An 18,898-nucleotide genomic window follows, 5' to 3' on the forward strand; every position below is an offset into this window, starting at 1 on the left:
TCAGCTTAAGTCTGTGTACCTTGACAAAGCTCTTCAGAAAACACAAAATTATTCTAAGCAAAACAGGAAGCATAATTCTCCATGTACCTGAGGACATCTAACAGAGATAGGAAAAGTGCCAAGAGTAAGATATGTTGGAGAAATCTGAGTAAGGAGATATGTTTGTATATACATGTAAACATGGTAAGCCATGCACAGTGATGAACAGGAGATCAATTGCTAAATGTGATCATTCCCAGGACAAATCACAGGATGTCAGTCTCTGTTGGGCTGTGTTGGGAATATAGAAGGCAAATTGTGCCCTTGGGAAAAGAATGTATTGACTTGTTTGGTCTGTCTTGTGAAGTGTGTTTGAGAATTAAATTTACTAAGAGGGCTTATTCTGCTTCTGAATCACCCTTTGCTGCCAGTAATGTTTCCTGATAAAGCAAAACAGATCACATGGAGAGGTTTTGCAGTTTCCATACCTGAACATACTTAAAACCCAGCTGGAAACAAGCCTAAGAAGTCTGCTCTAGCTGACTTCTTCAACAAGAGTTGAACGAGGTAATCACCAGAGGTCGCTGCCAGCTTCAGCTGTTCTGTGGTTCAGTTAAAACAGGGAAGAAGCTTCATGAGCACTAGAATTTTCCATGAAAATAACTAACTTTGTGTTATCAGCATGGATTTTTCTTTTCCTTTCAGATTGGAAGTTTTCTGAGAATTTACAGTATTCATGCGAAACAAGCAAGCACTGAAAATGAAGATGTCTCACCTATGGAATTTCATCTTCATGGTGGCACCTGTTATGGTCGAGGAATAGGAGTCTTGCCAGAAAGTAATCCAGATGTTAAGGAACTAAAAGAGTAAGTAGTATGTGTAAATGTTTGGTTTTCTCTAGATCATTCTTGAAAACTCTAGGCTAATGTAACAGCTGTACAGTTTAGAATTGTAAATGTTTCTAAGAATCAGAAACTCAAACAGAATTTAGCACCACTAAGATGAGAAGTATTTGGAGGGATAGCTAAATAAAGGCAGTTATTTTCAAATTTAAAATACAGTTTAAAATTCAAATCAAGATTTCAGTTTTAATTAGCTTCATTCTAATTATGCACATTTAAAACCTGTGCATATGTGCTACTTGAAAATGGCGAGATTTAAAGATGTTCACAATGAAGCAGATAATTTACATTCTTTACTAAGCTGTCTTATAAGGAATCAGAATAATTTAGGTTGAAAAAGACCTTTAAGATCATCAAGTCCAAATGCAAGCCTTTTCCAAATGTCCCACTAAACCATGTCTCTAAGTGCCACATCTGCATGACTTTAAAACACCTCCAGGGATGATGACTCTTACCTGAGCTGCTTTTTCCAATGCTTGACAAACCTTTCTGTGAAGAAATTTTTCTTAACACCTAATGTAAGCCTCCCCAGGCACAACTTGAAGCCATTTCCTCTCCTTCTGTCACTTGTTGCCTGGAAGAAGAGGCTGACCCCCACCTCAATAAAACTTCCTGTCCCCTTGTTGTAGAGATGAGTGTTAAGGTCCCTCTCTGAGCTACCTCGCCTCCAAGCTAAGCCATCCCAGCTCCCTGAGCTGCTCCTCACAGGAGTTGTGCTCCATGCCCTTCACCAGGTCCTTTTTGGCTGAGCCTCTTCCCAGCCACTCTTTCTCAGCCTGTGGCACTGCATGGGGTTGCTGTGACCCAAGTGCATTTCACCTTGTTGAACCTCATACACTTGGCCTTGGCCGTCAGTCCAGCCTGTCCAGACTGCTCTGCAGAGCCTACCTGCACTCCAGCAGATCAAAACTCCTTCTCAACCTGGGGTCATCTGCAAACTTACTGAGAGTGCCATGCCCTCAGTCACCTTGCTCTCATTGGTATAGATACTAAACAGAACTTACCCCAGTACTGAGCCCTGGGGAACACCATTTGTGAGTTGCCACCAGCTGAAGGTAACTGCATTCACAGATCAAAACTCCTCCTCAACCTGGGGTCATCTGCAAACTTATTGAGGGCGCCATGCCCTCAGTCACCTTGCTCTCATCATTGGTATAGATACTAAACAGAACTGACCCCAGTACTGAGCCCTGGGGAACACATTTGTGAGTTGCCACCAGCTGAAGGTAACTGCATTCTCCACCACTCTCTGGGCTTAGCCATCCAGCCAAATATGGACCTGTCCCAGCCATGACAGCCAGTTTCTGCAGGAGAGTGCTGTGGGAAACAGTGTCAAAGGCTTTACTAAAGTCCAGGTAAACTACATGCACAGCTGTTTCCTCATCCACTAAGCAGGTCAGTTTGTCATAAAAGGAGATGAAGTTGGTCAAGCAGGATGTGTCTCATAAACCCTGACTGGCTGTGTCTGATCCCCTGGGTATCCTTCATGTGCCACATGATGGCACAGAGGGTGATCTGCTCCATCACCTCCAGCACTGAGCTCAGGCTCACAGGCCTGTAGTTCCCTGGATCGCCCCTCTGACCTTTCTTGTAGATAACCATCTGCATTCTACTGGGACCTCCTCACTTACCCAGGACTGCTGATAAATAATAGAAAATGGCTTTTTGGGTGCTTGTGCCGGCTCCCTCAGTATTCCTGTGTGGATCCCAGCCAGCCCCTTAAACCTGTGTAAGTGGTGTAGCAGGTCAGTGACCATTTCCTCTTAGATTATGGAGACTTCATTCTGCTCCCCATCCCTGTCTCCCAGCTCAGGAGTCTGGAAACTTAGAAATACTTGGTCTTATTAAGACAGAGGTAAAGAAGGCATGGAGTACATTGGCCTTTTCCTCTGTCACTGTTTCCCTCCTCATCCAATAAGGGTGGAGATGCTCCTTAGCCCTCCTTTTGTTGATGATATATTTGGAGAAGCTATGTTTGTTGTCTCATATAGCAGTAGCCACATTAAGTTCTAGTCAGATTTTGGTCTCCTAATTTTATGCCTGCATAAAATCCTTGTAATCTTGCTGAGTGACCTGCCCCTTCTTCCAAAGGTTATTAACTTTTTTCTTCCTTAGGAAAGGCTAAGTAACTGAAGTCCACATCCCATTATCAGGAATTCTGTTTCCAGTAGTACATATTTCTTTTGGCACTATTTTGTGTTCAGTGTTCCAGAAGTGATTTGGAAATTGTCTCGTCTGCATCATTAATATCTTCTAAAAATTCTGGTTCAGTAGAGTTTTATGTCTGAACATTATACCTGTATCTTGATAGTAAATAGGTTTCATGTAAGTGTCCATGTAATCCCATATATATATATGTGTGTGTGTGTATGATTATATATAAAAAGATTTCTCTAGATTATAAAATATTTTGCCATTTATCTTTAGATTATTAGAATCTGTGGATCTGACAGACAGTCAGAATATGGAAAGCATGTGTTCAATGGACATAGACAGCACTTTTGGCAATGTTACAGGTAAGAGCAACTGAAAGCTGATTTGCTCTTTCTTTATATACGGTCAAGATAAGGTCACAGTTACTGCTTCTTTTTGTGTGTAATGCTACTTTCACATTCAAAGCCCTAGAGAATTCTTTCAGTTTAGTAGACTGGAAATTTACATTACTGTTTCTTGTCTTCTAGCACAAGCATTTCATATTACATGGAAAGATACTTTTGTAGGAGTTAGTGAATAAATTCTTAAACACAGATGGTGTTCTTAATCATACTATAGTAGATCACAAAGCAGAGTTATGTAAGTGCTTCCCTCTAAAGGACGATTCTGCAGGGACAGGCACTGAAATGCTACTAAACAGCTGTCTGTTGAGGAGCCCTTCTTAAGCTGTTGGATGGAAAGTTGTGTCAGTGGCAGAGGTGTAAGATGCATTTCCACGGAACAGTAATATCTTATTGATTGTTTTTCATACCCCATATTATTTTCTGAATGGTATTTTTAGCTCAGGATAAGAATAACTAAAAGGGAATTAAACTCTAAAGCTGTTTGGACATAGGCTATATCTTTGCTTCTAGCTTTTAAAAATCTGTGTTACTCAGCCATTATTAACATAAAAACATAGGATGTTTCTAAAAGGATGCAAAAGTCAAGAATAAGTAAAAAAGTCAAGAATAAATAAATGCTTCATGTCCAGTCCATACATGAAAATTTAGAAAAAAATTTGCACCTATTTACTGCACTCTCTTTGTGTAGTAGAGGTTGTTCAGAGAGGGGACCAGGCAGTCTGTATTGGTCTTTGTGTTCCTGTTCAGAAAGATTACAGGGGATGAATTCAATTTATGTCAGCAGATCATTCACAGTGTACTTCTGAAAAGTGTTCACTTTGATAAGCATTCCTATTTAATGTATTTGCTAACATCCCCTCTAATATATTAACTCTTGATATGCAATATATGTCTCCTTCTTACTTTTGCTGCTTTTTTTTTTGTTTGTTTGTTTGTGATTGTATTGTTTTCATACATTATTGGGATTTTCATTTGTTCAGCATTTGGTTTGGTGTATATCTACGTGTCTATCTACATGCCTACCTGTTTGTATGTGTCCATATGTATGTCCATATGTCCATTTTTATATGATAAAAAAGAAAAGAAGGAAGGAAAATAATTAGCAAATTCTTCTTTATTTTAGATCTTGAATTGCACTTACAGAGATGTCAGCAGTTATCTGTTACAGGTAGGTAACATTTTGACCTTAAGGTGAATTTTAATCTTGCTGAAGTATTAAGGTGAAGTTTAATCTTGCTGAAAAGTAGTTTTAAAACATTATCTTAAAGGTTATTATAGGAAGAGCTATTCTAAGAGTATAAATTCCAAGAGTATTTATGCATGTATGTTGTACTGGGTTTGTTTGTTGTTTAAAGGAATAGAGCATGTTTGTATATTCTACTTTCACTTGGTTTTGGACATGTTGTGTTTCTGTATCCTGAAGTGCACCATGCTCCCACAGCCTGATGTGATTTATCTTACTGTCTGTAATAACAAGTTCTGCTGATTAAACTAAGCCTGCAGCTGGGAAGGAAAGAAGAGTTGGAAATCAGGAGAAGTGCGTACCTGCGATTGCCACTTCTGGTATTACAAATATTATGATGATTAATAGTAGCGTGGTGCTTTTTCATCTCTCTGTGTATTGTTTTGCAGTATTAACAGATCATCAGGATTTGAGTAACACAGAACTGAAAACCATAACAAACAGCACAGCTCCTCAACAATATCGCATTAGAGCAAAGCTGAGAACTTACAAACCCCAAAAGCTCCATCAGTCTGTTAAACTGCATTGTTCCAAATGCAACTCTTTGTAAGTGTTTTGCACAGTATAAGTAACTGGGAATTGCTCTGTATGTTTCGGGATGCCTAGATTTTCAGTGTGTTTTCAACTTCTTTTGTGTTAAGCTCAATGAAATTTAGATCATTTTGTGCAAAGATTTATAAGCTGAATGAAATTTAGATCATTTTGTGCAAAGATTTGAAACTCACTGATAATAAGTAGAAAACTTTTAAATCATCAGGTGAGTTCCATTTATAGAATCCATTGAGTGCTTTCAAAACAATAATTTTTCTTTCTTTGCAAATTCAGCAGTACAGTTTTTTCCATACTATAGTTGTATAGAAATATCTTAAGTGTTTCTTTATTGGAGTTTTAAAATAGGTTATGCAAAGAGTTATAATAGTCTCCAAACAGATTAATAAAATATCTTTGACGAAAGTGCATCTTCCAGACAAGGCATCTTTTCTGGATCCAAAAATATCAGGGAATTCACACAACTTCAGGCCATTCCCTTGGATCCTATGACTGGTCAACACGGAGAAGAGTTCAGTGCCTGCCTCTCCTCTCCCCTCAGGAGGAAGTTGTAGACTGTGATGAGGTCTCCCCTCAGTCTCCTCCAGACTGAAGAGACCAAGTGACTTCAGCTGCTCCTTATACAACTTCCCCTCAAGACACTTCACCATCTTTGTTGCCCCGCTGTGAATACTCTCAGAGACCTTTTACAACCTAATTGATTCTGTAATTTTTGTGTAATTTGGATGGCCTGCATTACTGCTTCTCTGTGTATGACAAGTGGAAGTGCATGAGTGGTGCACTCCAGCAGGACAGGATAGAAACTGAGGTGCAGAGTTGCAGATTCTCCCTTCACAGAACTTATGTGAGGCTATCCTGGTCCTGTCCTTTTTTTTCTTTTTTCTCCCTCAGTTTCTACAAAGTCAAACAGACTAACACATAAAAATTGAACAAATTACATAAGTTTATGTAGTCTTTTCACTCTAATGATGTGGTGTCCCTTTTAAGGCCCAACTGAAATCACATAAAGCTGATAGATTTGGTTTTCCAAGGATTTTCATTTGTGTGGGATGTAGCCACTAGGCTGCCTCTGCTCTTAGGTAGGTTAGCATATTACTTAGTGTGTTTATTAACATGGAAAGTCATAATAGACTATACAACTCTTAATGTTTAAACTGATAAAACAGTGAGGATATTCCTGTCTGTCCTTTGACTCTCATGACTATATTCTAATATTTATTTGGAGTACTGTCGTCCTTGTTGGTAGATTGCCTAAGGAGAAGCTGTTAGAACATACTTACTCAATTTTTTAGGCAAGAAGTTCCAGATAGAGAAGACTTTGACTTCATTTTACACAGCTCTGCCAGTACTGCCCCAAACCCAGAATTACACAATACATCCTGGTATGAATCTGTAACATGGACTACACAAGAGCAGAAACAGAGGGAAATAGCCATCCATTTTGTGAAGCATGATGAAATGCTTCAACATCCTGAGAACACCTTGATAATGATAGAAGGTAAGGTAAATTGCAAATACACCAATTCTTCCAGCACTGTCCACTCTGTGTACAAAGTAAAGATGTGTTGAAGTTGTATTCAGTACAAGTAGTGATGATCATAGAGGTATCTTCACAGAAAAGAAAAACTGAGCTGGAACTATAAGTTACTGTTGTGCAAACAGGAGATTGTAGTCTGTAAAGGTCTTATAAGCTGCTTCTGTCTATTTTTAAATTGTGCCAATATTGTTTATTGTAGATTATGCTAAAATTAACATCTGAATGGGGTTTGGTTTTTTTGCTATCTGTGCTTACTTATTTGTCAGTTCTGATTTAAAAACTTGCCAAGTCTTCTAAACAAGCCTATTTTTAGTACTGATGTAGAAACTTTTGAAAGGCTTCTGGTAATACAAGCCTCCAATTAAATTTGTCAGCCTCTGGATGTCAGTGTTGTTTCAGATTAATAGAACTTCTCTCATTTGTTTTTTTTTTTTTGGTTTGGTGTGGCTTTTATCAGATCTCCTCAGGAAAGAGGAATAGCCACTGACCTTTAAACAAAGCGATTTAGCAAGAATACTATTGAGGAATTTTTATATAATAAAAATAATAAATTGCATATAGCACTGTTCAGAGTTCAAAACAAAGCCTTCAATTGTGCTCAAGCAGTGATGTGAATAAGCAAATGTAAGTCAGGTGGTCCTTTGTGTGAGGGTCAATTACAAAACCCCTTGTGTTTTCTGCTTTCTTTTATAATGAATTAGTTCTGATAGCTGCTTTATTTCTGACGTGTTCCCGACTGACTTCAATCTAACCTTTTCTTTCTGGGAAAAAGAAATCTATTTCTTCTCTATTTTCCTAGAACAGCTGAGCAATAAAACTCAGTAAATCTATTTTCAGATATTAAAGTGTCAGCAACTAAGTATGTCTGTGTATGGATATGTGCATGTAAAAGGTCAGTTCTTTGATTTTTTTTTCTAAGAAAATGGCTAGTAAAATCATAGTAGTAATTATATGAAAGTGATGTTAACTAAGTACAACCTCTTGGTTATAGTGTTAGCTATGAGGAAGATATTAAGGCATCTGCTTTGATAAATGTCCATCTTTGTTTCTTAATTGAGACTGTTGTTGAATAAAAGTGAGAAGGTATTGGACTCTTTTTTGAGTTTTTGGTAGTGGATATAAATTATTATTGAAAGCTCTGAAATCAGCTGAGTAGTTGTTCAATTTATTTCTGACTACTGTTTAAGGCACCATGTTTTTTTGGCTTTTAATAGGTGGAACATTAAAAGAAATCTGGAAACTTACAAAAAGATTCAAGTGCGTTATTCCTGTGAGATCCACAGAAGATGACCTTGAATTACTAGATCTTTCAGCTCCTTTTCTTCTAAAAGGGAATGTAAAATATTATGGGTAGGTTAAAAGTATTTGTTGATATTTCACTAGTTGCAATAATAGCTAGCATTTTCTTCAATAGTTCATTCTGCAGTGCTTGAAGTGATAATTAACCCAAAGATTCTCTGTAAAATACATAGCATGATCTATAGAACTGACATCAGGGATGTAATGCCATATCATCTGATTCCTGGTATCAAAGGACTGACTGCAGTTTAGCTCTTGATCTATAACTCTTACACAGCACTCCACTTTCAGTATTGTCTGTGGTGCATGGGCTGGGCAGTGTGCTGTGGAAGTGGAAACACACATGGAGTGCAAAGTACCTAAATACCTCTTCTTGTTCAGATCTTCCATCTTCTGGTCTCATTTAGACTGAAGTCAAAACATATGTTGTTTTTAAAACTGTGTGTATATATGTATATATATACACACACAACATAACAGATAATATTTAAATAGCCTGTCAATTTACAAGTCATTCTCTCTTAGTGTTGGGAAAGCTTGAGGTTTGGAAGCAGTAAGGGATTTTGGACAGCCTCTCTTACCATTTGTAACTTACTGTGATCCACAGCACTGCAAAGTGCCTTACCTGTTGGTGGATGTCATTCACTGTAGAGATGACTTCAACAGGTTTCTGAATTCCACAGTTCCAAAGCTGTGGAATACAGTACCCACACCTAGGCCTGGTATGTGTGATCTGCTGTGCAGTGCCATGTTCCTGCTCAGTGAGAGCTGTCAGCAGTGTGTCCCCCCCTGAGCTGCTGAGCTCAGAAATACCAATCTCCTCCATGCAAGCTGCTGAGTAGTAGCAGTTCAGGCAGAGCACTGTGCAGTGGGGAGCTATGCTGGGTCTGCAGGCAGTAAAAACATTTCCATGCAGAAATATTCCATGTTTCCTGTGAACCCTAAAGTTTCCCATAAAGGGCCATCCATAAAATGAATACAGATAATGGTTTCTCTCTGTATATATAGTTTTGACCTTTACAGGTACTGCTGTCTACAGCTTTTTTTAATAAAGGCAGTATATGGGTGCTCCTACTGGGACAGGATCTTCACCAATACAAAGTATTTGTACTTTGCTTGTACTTTCATAATCCATACCCTTATATTTCTCCAGCTATACACAACTCACCTTCAGACGTTGCTCTCTTTGCAAATGGTTGGACTATAAAAGTAAATGGTTTGTAAAATATTCAAGAAGGAACCTCACAAATATGCTGACATTTCAGAGTTATGTTTCATGCCCATTTTTATCAGTGGCATATACTTAGCAAAGTCTAGGAAAGGTTCTGTATGGAAGAATGAATTATATGTGTGTGCATTTGCATGTACATTCATTTATATATAAAAATAAACACAGACACACTACATATAAAAAGCAAAATTCACAGTTAAATTAGCTTATTGGAGTTTGAGTGGGTTTTTTAAAGGAAAAAACTTACATCACTTAACTTTATATCACTTAAGCAGAAGTAGTTTTATTAATTTTTATTACATTCTTTGCATATAATTCTAAAAGATAATAAATGTTATTTCAAGCTCTAACTGTAATATACTACTATGGAAACTTAATTTGGAACAAATTCGTTTTGTTCTGTAATTCATTCCTTGAGGTAAATGGGAGCAACTTTGAAAATAGTTCTTCAATATTTCCACCCACTTGCAGCATCAGCTTACTGTGTCACATGTAAATTTTATAGTAATTGATGTAAATACGGCAGGAGTAAAATAGTTTGTTTTAACAACTCTCAGTTAATATTCTCAGCATAGGGAAAGCCAAATTTCCCCTGTAACTCTGTAATGGGTTTAGAGTATGCTACAAGTTCAGATTCATTACTGCTTTTACAAAGTGAGAAGTAGTGGCATATGAACATATGTTTAGCAGTGTCATGATCTTAGAATCATAGAATGGTTTGTGTTGAAAGGGACCTCTCATGATCCCAATCCATCCCTCTGCCTTGGGCACAGCCACCTTGCACTACACCAGGTGGCTCAGCTCCATCCAGTCTCATCTTGAGGTATGGGGAAGTATACCTTGAGGTGTACTTCCAGGTATGGGGAAGCCACAGTGTTTCTGGACAGCCTGTTCCAGAGCCTCAGCTCCTTCTTTGTGAAGTGGTTCTTCTTGCTGCACAATGTACATCTAAACAACAACAGTTTAAAAATGTTGCTCCTTGTTCTTCACTACAGGCCCTGGCTAAAAGTCTCTCTCTGTCTTTCTCATAAGCTCCTTTTATATATGGAGAGGCCACAGTAGGGTCTCCCCAGAGCCCTCTGTTTTCCAGGCTGAACAATCCCAGCCCTCTCAGTCTTGATGGTACAGTTTAATTCCTGTCTAATCACTGAAATAGTCATTTCCATATTTATTTCTCCTCATGGATAGTTCAAAAACAGCATTAAGAAGAAATACCAGAGAGAGGCCACAGTAGGGTCTCCCCAGAGCCCTCTGTTTTCCAGGCTGAACAATCCCAGCTCTCTCAGTCTTGATATACTGTTTAATTTCTGTCTAATCACTGAAGTACTCTTTTCCATATTTATTTCTCCTCATGGATAGTTCAAAAACAGCATTAAGGATTTTGTTGTGCTCTAAAGCTGGTGTGTCTGGTAAAATAGGTACTTCAAGAAGCAATAGAAATACTTCTGTACTTCCACTGTGTAAAAAAAAATCAGAGTTTTGGTTTTTTTCTGTGCAGAACACTTCTAGTTTGGTTATTCTCAATATCTTCAGTTTTGGTTTTTTTCTGTGCAGAACACTTCTAGTACAAATACATCAATGTTTGGTTATTCTCAATATCTTGTTTTAAATGCTAGGTGCAAGCAGTGTTCAACTCCAAAGCCTATGAAGAATCTAAGTTCCATTGCAGCAGAACAGCAGCCATCATGGGAACCAGCTGAAATAGCACAAGGTTAGCTAATGTGATACTGTCCTGAAATACTTTTGTGTCTTGATTCTGAAGTGTTCATGTGAAACAGTTTGACTTGCAGTTCTGGGTTGCAGTTTTGTACAGAAAGCATGTAATTATGGTCATGTTGAAAATGGTGCTGTAAAATTCATTCACCTTTTACCAGTTGAAATAACATAGTTACTTCTGGACCTATTCCAGTATGAATTAAAAGTATGAATATGTTGACTAGTTTCTTTTACCATTGGTATCATTAGTAACACTTATGATAGTGCAGATGTCAAGAATTTTTGATTGTAGATCTTACCTTTAAACTGTACATACTTGCAGAAGTTATTCTTGCTTTTCCTTTTGTAGATACTGTTTTTCTGACCTGAACTAAAGACAGTCATATTTAATGGCTCCTGCAAGTTACTTTTATCTTCTGTAAACTTCATGTTCCAGAGAGTCTGCAAGAAAAAATACTCAAATGAAAGGAATTATTCCACAACAATTATGTGTATTCTGTGCTTCATGTGTTCCTTGTGTTACTATATGCAGTCAATGTGTTAAAATTAGGGAAATGGAGTTTAAAACTTCACAATGCATTAAGGAAAAAAGATATTTGCATGTTTATCAATTCATGTTCTAGCATATTAAGTTATATCTATCATATCTAGCAGTATATCAGTTTGGTAAGCACTTTCTAAAAGAAGAAAACTATTTGAGCAATACAGTGATTTTCTTAAACTTTCATAATTGTATCCTTTTAAATAATTGTGAAGTAATATTTAACTGGCAATGTTTGAGATTTAATTCTCAAAATGAAAACAGTATTATTAATGCTTGTAGTAATTACATAGCTTCTGAACAGAGAGAGACATAGTTCTCCCAGGATTTTAGAAGCTGTGGGAAACTTAGAGGAAAGAATTCAAACAATTATTATCTCTCTTTCTGTAACCATTGTTTGTAGATATAGTTCTCCAGAGTGTGCTATTCATAGTTCACCAATACTGTGAGAGAAGATTCTTAAAGGCCAGTCAGGTCTTAGGACCACCATTCTGTCAGAACTGTAGATTTCTAATAATAAAGTGTCTTTTCATGCCTTTTGATGATGGAGTCTCTATCACCTTTGGCTGTCCCCAGTACCCCTTCAATGATAAATGCTTTCCTGACAGTTACACTATTTGATATATATTTTTCTTCTGTCAGCTGTATTTTGAGTCTAAATTATAAACCTACAAGTCTATCAGATCAATTAAACATAAAATTACTTCCAGTTTAAGTGGGTGTACCCAGAAAAGATTGATGCAGAGCAAGAATAGTTTCAGGACTGCCAGCAAAGTTTGTTTTTTTTTTTTCTGAACAAGCCTGGTAGCTTTTACTACATCATATCAAGTAAACTGTTTTCCTCAGAAGATAGTTAATAGTTTAATTCTTATTTCCACTGAATTAAGAGCACCTCTCCTTTAATCTCCCATGGATAAAAGAACACAGGAGAGGAGGATCCTACTAAGATCAGATCTAAGATCTAAACAAATATTATATTTTTTTGTTCACTAGCATGGGAATAAGTACTTTAAAAATCTATGTGTTTTTATAGGCTCATCTATTAAAATGTTTCTAGGAAAATTGTAATGTGGTCTCAAGGGATAAATTACATTTTGCTGTCAGACATCAGAGCCTCTGTGTTAATTTATACTTCTAATGACAGTATTCAAAGTCAGTTGCTATTAAAAGTGGGATATTGTCAGCTTTAGTTGTTGTAGATTGCCTTGCATATTCTCTCAGAGAAATATCAGTTTTTCTTTCCTTCAGTTTTAGGTATTGAACTGCTCCAGTATGTTTTTGTTATGAAGTTTACACTGGTTGATGAAACAGGATCACTAAATGCTTACCTTTTTGATCATGTAAGTAAATCTAGGTAAAGGTAGACTTTATAGATGATGTGAGTTCAGATTGTATTTGTTTTTAAATGGCATATGTATGTGCACAAATATTCATTCTATGTTACCTGCAGTGTTTTGTGGTAATAATTACAATATTATAAGTTAATACTGTACAGAGTATAGAATATTAAAGCACAAAGACAAAACTGAAGCTTGAAGATAGATTATTTTGTATTTCCATAAACTTTTATATATTTCTTTAGCTGAATTTCTCTTTTATTGGCAATGTTAAATTATGCAGCCTGAATGCTGTGTGAATGATAGGAATGTTTCAGGATTTATGCAGCCAACTTCTGCATCAGTTTAAAGTCTCATTACTTATTTTTTTAACTCTCAGTAGAATCTCTCCATTCAGTAATGCTCAGGTTTTTTTTGTTTCACATGATCATGAGGTAAGGATGCTCTCTTTCCCTAGGCAGCTATATCTGTACAGATATTTGTCTTGGATTTCAGAAGCAGTTTATTCAATTACTTTACTAACCTTAGAATGAACCTATCTTCAGTTTTCTCTGAAGTAACTTAAGACCATTCCTGCTACCTGAGACACTGAAGACTGGATGGTTTTCCTGGCATGGCAGTGTGGGTGTGACAAAATGGGACGGAAAAAGAATTTGGTGGGACTTTTTTCTGCACAGTAGTGTTGTTTAATGTGTATATATTTGCACATTTTCCACCATTATATTAAATTACTTTGAGTGGGACTTTAAAGAGAATTCTCTTCCTTGTTTAATTTTATTACTGTAAGTAAAAATAATATGAAAAAATATGTTCTTTCATAAAATACATGATGTTTTAGCAGCAAAGGAGATCAAAGACTACAATCCCCATTTCAGCCAGTCATCTTTTCCTTTTACTGTCTATTTTCCTTTCTATATAAAGAAAAATAAAACTGCAAAATGAAGTTGAGGGAAAAGATTTAAGCCATCTCTTGCTGCAGAATTCAAAAAATTTTTACTTCAGGGTGGCTCACTTTGTTAACAGATGCTGCTCAGTACTACAGTTTAGCTGCAGGAAAATACCCACAGTTTCCTCTGAAGTGGCAGCTGCTCACATTCCTGCTGGTGGTGCTTCAAAGACAAGGCAAGAGTTTCCAAACTGCAGTCCTTCAGCACCACCTGAGAAGGAACTGGGCTGCTTTGAAGTGCAGCTTTACATTGGCTTCCAGTTGCACTTCCATAAGAAGACAGTGCTTTTCTTTCCTCCCCTCCTTACAGGAAAAGTCAGTGAAGGAAAAAAATGAAAAAGTTTTATAGTCAGAAGAAGGCTGAAGAGAGAGAAGAGAAAGTTATCTGTGTCATTTTTGCTGCTGGATTGTCCACTAACTTCTGATCATTGTCATTAAACATGTCATACAAAGATTATACAGAGGCAGATTATTCTGTATTTATTTCTTTTAACAATAATGAGAAATTACTACCAAAAATCTTAGCTCACCATGAGAGGTTGTAAGATGATGAGCCTTTAGACATCCAAAATCAGTTAACAAACTTGGAAAGAATAAACTTGGAATTTTTTTCAGTCATGCTTAATGTATGTAGTTTAATAATACACAGAAAATGTTTACTTAACATTTTAATGTCCCATTTATTATTTTCTGTCTCCATTCAGAAGTGTACCCCACAGTATAAGCCTTTTTTCTATAGTTTCTAAAACTACCAGCAAATGAAACTTGCACTAAGAGAATGCCACAAATATAAAGCCAGGTTGCAGTGCCCCTTGTTTTCAAGTGATTTGGTTGCTCTCAAGATGTGAGGGACTGTTGAGGGGCACTGACCATCCTCTCTGGCCCTAACATTGCCTGATACTGTGTGGTTGTGGAGGTTCATGAGGAATATCTGCCAGTAATGTGTAGAGACTTATATATATGTGCTTTCTGGGTGGCCGTAGTCCCTGAATACTCAGGGGTACTGAAAAAAAGAGCGTTAATTTTTTTCAGACAGCTTGGGTTTTTTTCTGTATCCAAACAGGTTTTTGAAACAATACTATTCTTCTGTTGTGTTACCTGATTTTAAATTCCTAAAAGAACACACAATCAAGGTTCTGGCTAATGGTTTTTTACACCTCTTTAACACCTCATATTCTTCTGTTCTCTTTCAGGAGAAGTTTTTCCAAATTCCTGCCTCTGAAATCTTAACTAATAATTTTCTTCAGCAAAAGATGCAGATGACCATGAATGCGCTCTGTCCTCCAGGAAGAAAATTAGGTCAGTCTGCTGTTATTTTAAAAGGGGGGGGTGGGAAAGGAAGCAGTCTTTCAATCTGCTACTGCATATGAAAAGTCAGAATTCAACTTAAGCACAGGCAAAACTCAATACAGAAAAATGCTGGAGCCTGAAAGCAAGGTTCATGTTAATTTGTTCTGAAGCATGTCTTTTATATTAACTCTACCTTTGAGAAGGAAAATAAATGGTCCATTAAATTGTCATGTAGCATGCAGTGGTGTGTGAATACAGTCATGCCTGTGCAGCCACTAACATGCCATCTGTATTCATGGAAGTTAACCAGAACACCCTGTACTGAATGTCACAGCATGTTAGGGAAAATGGAAAGGAAATTCCGTGAATGGCACATGCTTTGGGTGATGTCCTACTTTTGATTGCACATGCTGACTTAGAGCATCCCTTGCAATGGGGAATATCCATGGAAATGGAACAATGCTTAATCCAAATCCATTTACAGATATTTTTGTGCAGTATATGTGTTGTGGCAGAAAGTAGCTCTGCCTAAACTACACATGTCCAAGGTAGATGGATGTGTGATGCAGCTCCAACCTCCAGAGCATACTCCAAGTACATGGCTTGTGTCAGTGACCACTGCTATTACCCTGGAGTCTTTGCCATACTTTAAAAAAGTTCTCCTGTAATAAAGATTGTAAAGGATTTTCCCTTTGAGACCAGTGAAATTGTCTCATTGCGACACGTGGAGATGAAGTTTTATTATTGGAAAGTCTTTACATATATGTATTTTATACTGTGGTACGACTACTGGGTCCAAGTGTTCTGTGGAGTGCTGGTGCAGGGAGGACAAGTCTTGGAAGTCTGTCACTGAACACCATTTCAGATCTTGTGGGAAACTTAAAAGATACCAATTGGAATTTCAAAGTTAACAATTTTTCTTCACATTAACTATTGTATACATTTAGATATCCTGGTTAATATCTTGCTCAAGTTATATTTGCCTCCTATAAAAATTGGAAATGAATATTGAACAGTAATTTTGATTTTGTTGGTAGGTGACTTGCCATGGCTGGAATGCTTCATCAAGTCTTATAATGTCAGAGACGCAATGAAAAATCAAGTTTATTACCAAATTTTTGACACCACAGTTGCTGAAGATGTTGTATAGTCATGTGTTGCTAATTGGAAGTAATACAGTAAGCATCAGTTTCTGTGGGGGGCTGGGATCAGAGACTGTATTAAAAAAAATACCTTTTTGTTAGGAACTTAACTTGTTATTATGATTTTTTAGTTTATATATTAATGGGAATGGGACTTATACTTTGATATGTTTGCTCTTTTCCTGGCACACACCTTTGTGATCTAAGGGCAAGTGGAGGTGCTGAGCTTTTCACTGGAAACTGCTTGGCTGAGGTTGATGGAAGCAATCTACTTTCCATCTGTCCTTCAAAAAGGCAGTGCTGAGGTTACTCTATGTTTGTGAATTTTACTCAGAAAAATCTAGTCAGGATGATGCCATGTGTTCATTTTTTTATTAAATTACATCAACAGAGGCAAAGATAAAAAGTTCTTTAGTAAACTCAGAATGCTTTGTGCAAGCCAATATTACTGTTCTCAGCTTCACAGGGAGGTTGGTTTTTAGAGACTTCCTTGATTTTGTACTGATATGTACATTTAGAAAACTCCTCCTGTTAGTAACAGCTACATGTACCTGTTACTGTAGATTCTGAAGGGGTTGTGAACATGACCATGTAGTGATTATCACTAAAATTAAAGTCAATCATGAAGGTAAGGTAGTGTAAAATTGTAAAATGGATATTGATATTTGGTAGATGCTAATGCTTCTGGGGTGGCCTTGTTGGGTACCAAAGGTGTTAGCATGTTTGTTAGCTGGGTCTGTATTTTCAAAGGCTTGATCTGCCTTTTACATCCTACATAATCAGATTGTGTGCCTAAATTTGGAGATACAGAACTGATCTGGTGCTGTCATGGATTGAAAATTCTGCTGGACTAGAAAACTATGTGGTGGTTTTACTTTGCATTCAGAAGTCTCTAGGACAAGTTCAGGACATGTTTCTCTAAGGGTGATTAATGTAGAAATCCCTGTCAAATCAAATGCTTTCCATCAGAGCAAAATTACTTAGTATTTACAGCAGATGTTTTTAAAGAACTTCAGAAGCAAGATGCAATATTTGTAAGTGGATTATTATTTTGATAGTAGATGACATTTTATTTTTTTCATTTTTGGGGGCCATTTAATAGATTATGCAATTTGTCTTAAAATTTCCTCATATATCCTCTGGTAATTTTCTTGTACTGTAAAAATTACACTGGGTTTATATGTCATAAGACAATAAGACAATTTTTCTTTATTGATCTGTGTATAGGGACAATGAATATTTAAAGTGGTGAGTGCACATTTCCTTTAAAAATTTTTTAAAAAATAAAAATATTTTGGAATTGAACTAGCAGTTTATCAGAGTCTACTGACTTAAAATATTTTCTTGAATTTTTACATAAATGCATCAACAAAAAATAATTACAACAAATGAATATTATAAAACTTTAGACACTGGCCATACCCAAGCGTTTTCACAAGTTAGGAGTTAAATTGAAGGGAATTTTCTTTGCCTTTATTTTATATAAGGTATGAAAATGTGGATTTCTTTTTTAGATTTTTTGTTAACAATTCTGAAATATATTGATATTGTACATTTTTCTAAACAAGTCTTTGTAAAGTAATAAATAAAAAGATGTTTTGAACTTAAATGTGAAATAAATCAATTTCACCACATGCCTTGCCTGAGATCCCTTCCTAAACACTACATATGCATGATTTTTTTACCATTGAATATTGTGTTTAAAATTATTCTAATTAAATAAAATGTTCAATAAAGATTCCTCCAAACAATGCGTTTTTTCTTGTATTTGACTTTTATTTCAATTTCATAACTGTGAAAACTTTGTCATCAGTAGAATTATCCAACATAATGCTCCAAATGACTGTATAGTTTGTTGGATTAAAATATACATGTTTCTGTTTCTAAATATAATGCATAGAAATAAATTAATAACTACATATTTGTTCATACTAAGGATCACTGTGTAGGAAGGAATTACTGGACAGACTTTTAAAAATGACTCATTGGTAGTGTTTGTGTGGAGCAGTGGAAGTCACTGAGGTGGGACTTGGACCTTAGTTACTGTCCTGGTCAGTGCTGAGAGCTGTGAGTGTTTGACTGTGGGTGAAATCCTGAGATTGTTGTGTCCTGAACGTGCAGTCTCTGGTTTCTGAAGGATGAGCTTCTTGGGCAGCAATGACTTTCAGCATTATTTACAATTTTCTTAATTACGAACAAAAGTCTTATTTCCTTTGGTGAGTTTCTTGAACAGGTGTGTAAATTTAGTTTCTAAAACATTAATAAAATTTCAAATGTCTACTCTAGTAGTTTTTAAATTACTGAATTATATATTTAAATACACTCAAAATCTGAAACCAACAGGAGATTGGGTTAATACTGGTACACTGAGGTCCAGTGAAAACTCCAGGCATGTCTTGCTGGTTTCACATCTTTCTTCCTCCACATACATTCTAGGATATAGGAAAACTGAATCAAAACATCACCTTCCTACTAGAAAGGGAAAATATGCATGGAATGTGAAGTACATCACACACAGCAACATCATCAAGGGGGAAGAATATCTGAATATAAAAGGAGGAGCTGTGAGGGAGAATAATAGAACTATGAAAAACCAATAAAGGAACATGAACCTATTAATTGCTCCAA

General features: G+C 36.5%; 1 protein-coding gene across 2 annotated transcripts in view; it reads left to right on the forward strand.

Moving 5' to 3' along the window:
- POT1 (protection of telomeres 1) overlaps nt 1-18,018 on the forward strand; it is a 61,393-nt gene extending 43,375 nt beyond the window's left edge. For both annotated transcript variants that reach the window (XM_039726895.1, XM_039726896.1), the window contains 10 exons: nt 685-845; nt 3,309-3,397; nt 4,563-4,607; nt 5,072-5,228; nt 6,524-6,729; nt 7,983-8,118; nt 10,915-11,009; nt 12,804-12,895; nt 15,032-15,137; nt 16,166-18,018. In XM_039726895.1, the coding sequence (XP_039582829.1) occupies nt 685-845; nt 3,309-3,397; nt 4,563-4,607; nt 5,072-5,228; nt 6,524-6,729; nt 7,983-8,118; nt 10,915-11,009; nt 12,804-12,895; nt 15,032-15,137; nt 16,166-16,278 (1,200 nt within the window). In that variant the 3' untranslated portion in view covers nt 16,279-18,018. The remainder of the gene's footprint in view (nt 1-684; nt 846-3,308; nt 3,398-4,562; nt 4,608-5,071; nt 5,229-6,523; nt 6,730-7,982; nt 8,119-10,914; nt 11,010-12,803; nt 12,896-15,031; nt 15,138-16,165) is intronic.
- Nucleotides 18,019-18,898: the final 880 nt, after the last annotated feature.

This window comes from Passer montanus, unplaced genomic scaffold (genome assembly GCF_014805655.1).
Source record: "Passer montanus isolate IOZ18808 unplaced genomic scaffold, ASM1480565v1 scaffold6, whole genome shotgun sequence".
NCBI lineage: Eukaryota > Metazoa > Chordata > Aves > Passeriformes > Passeridae > Passer > Passer montanus.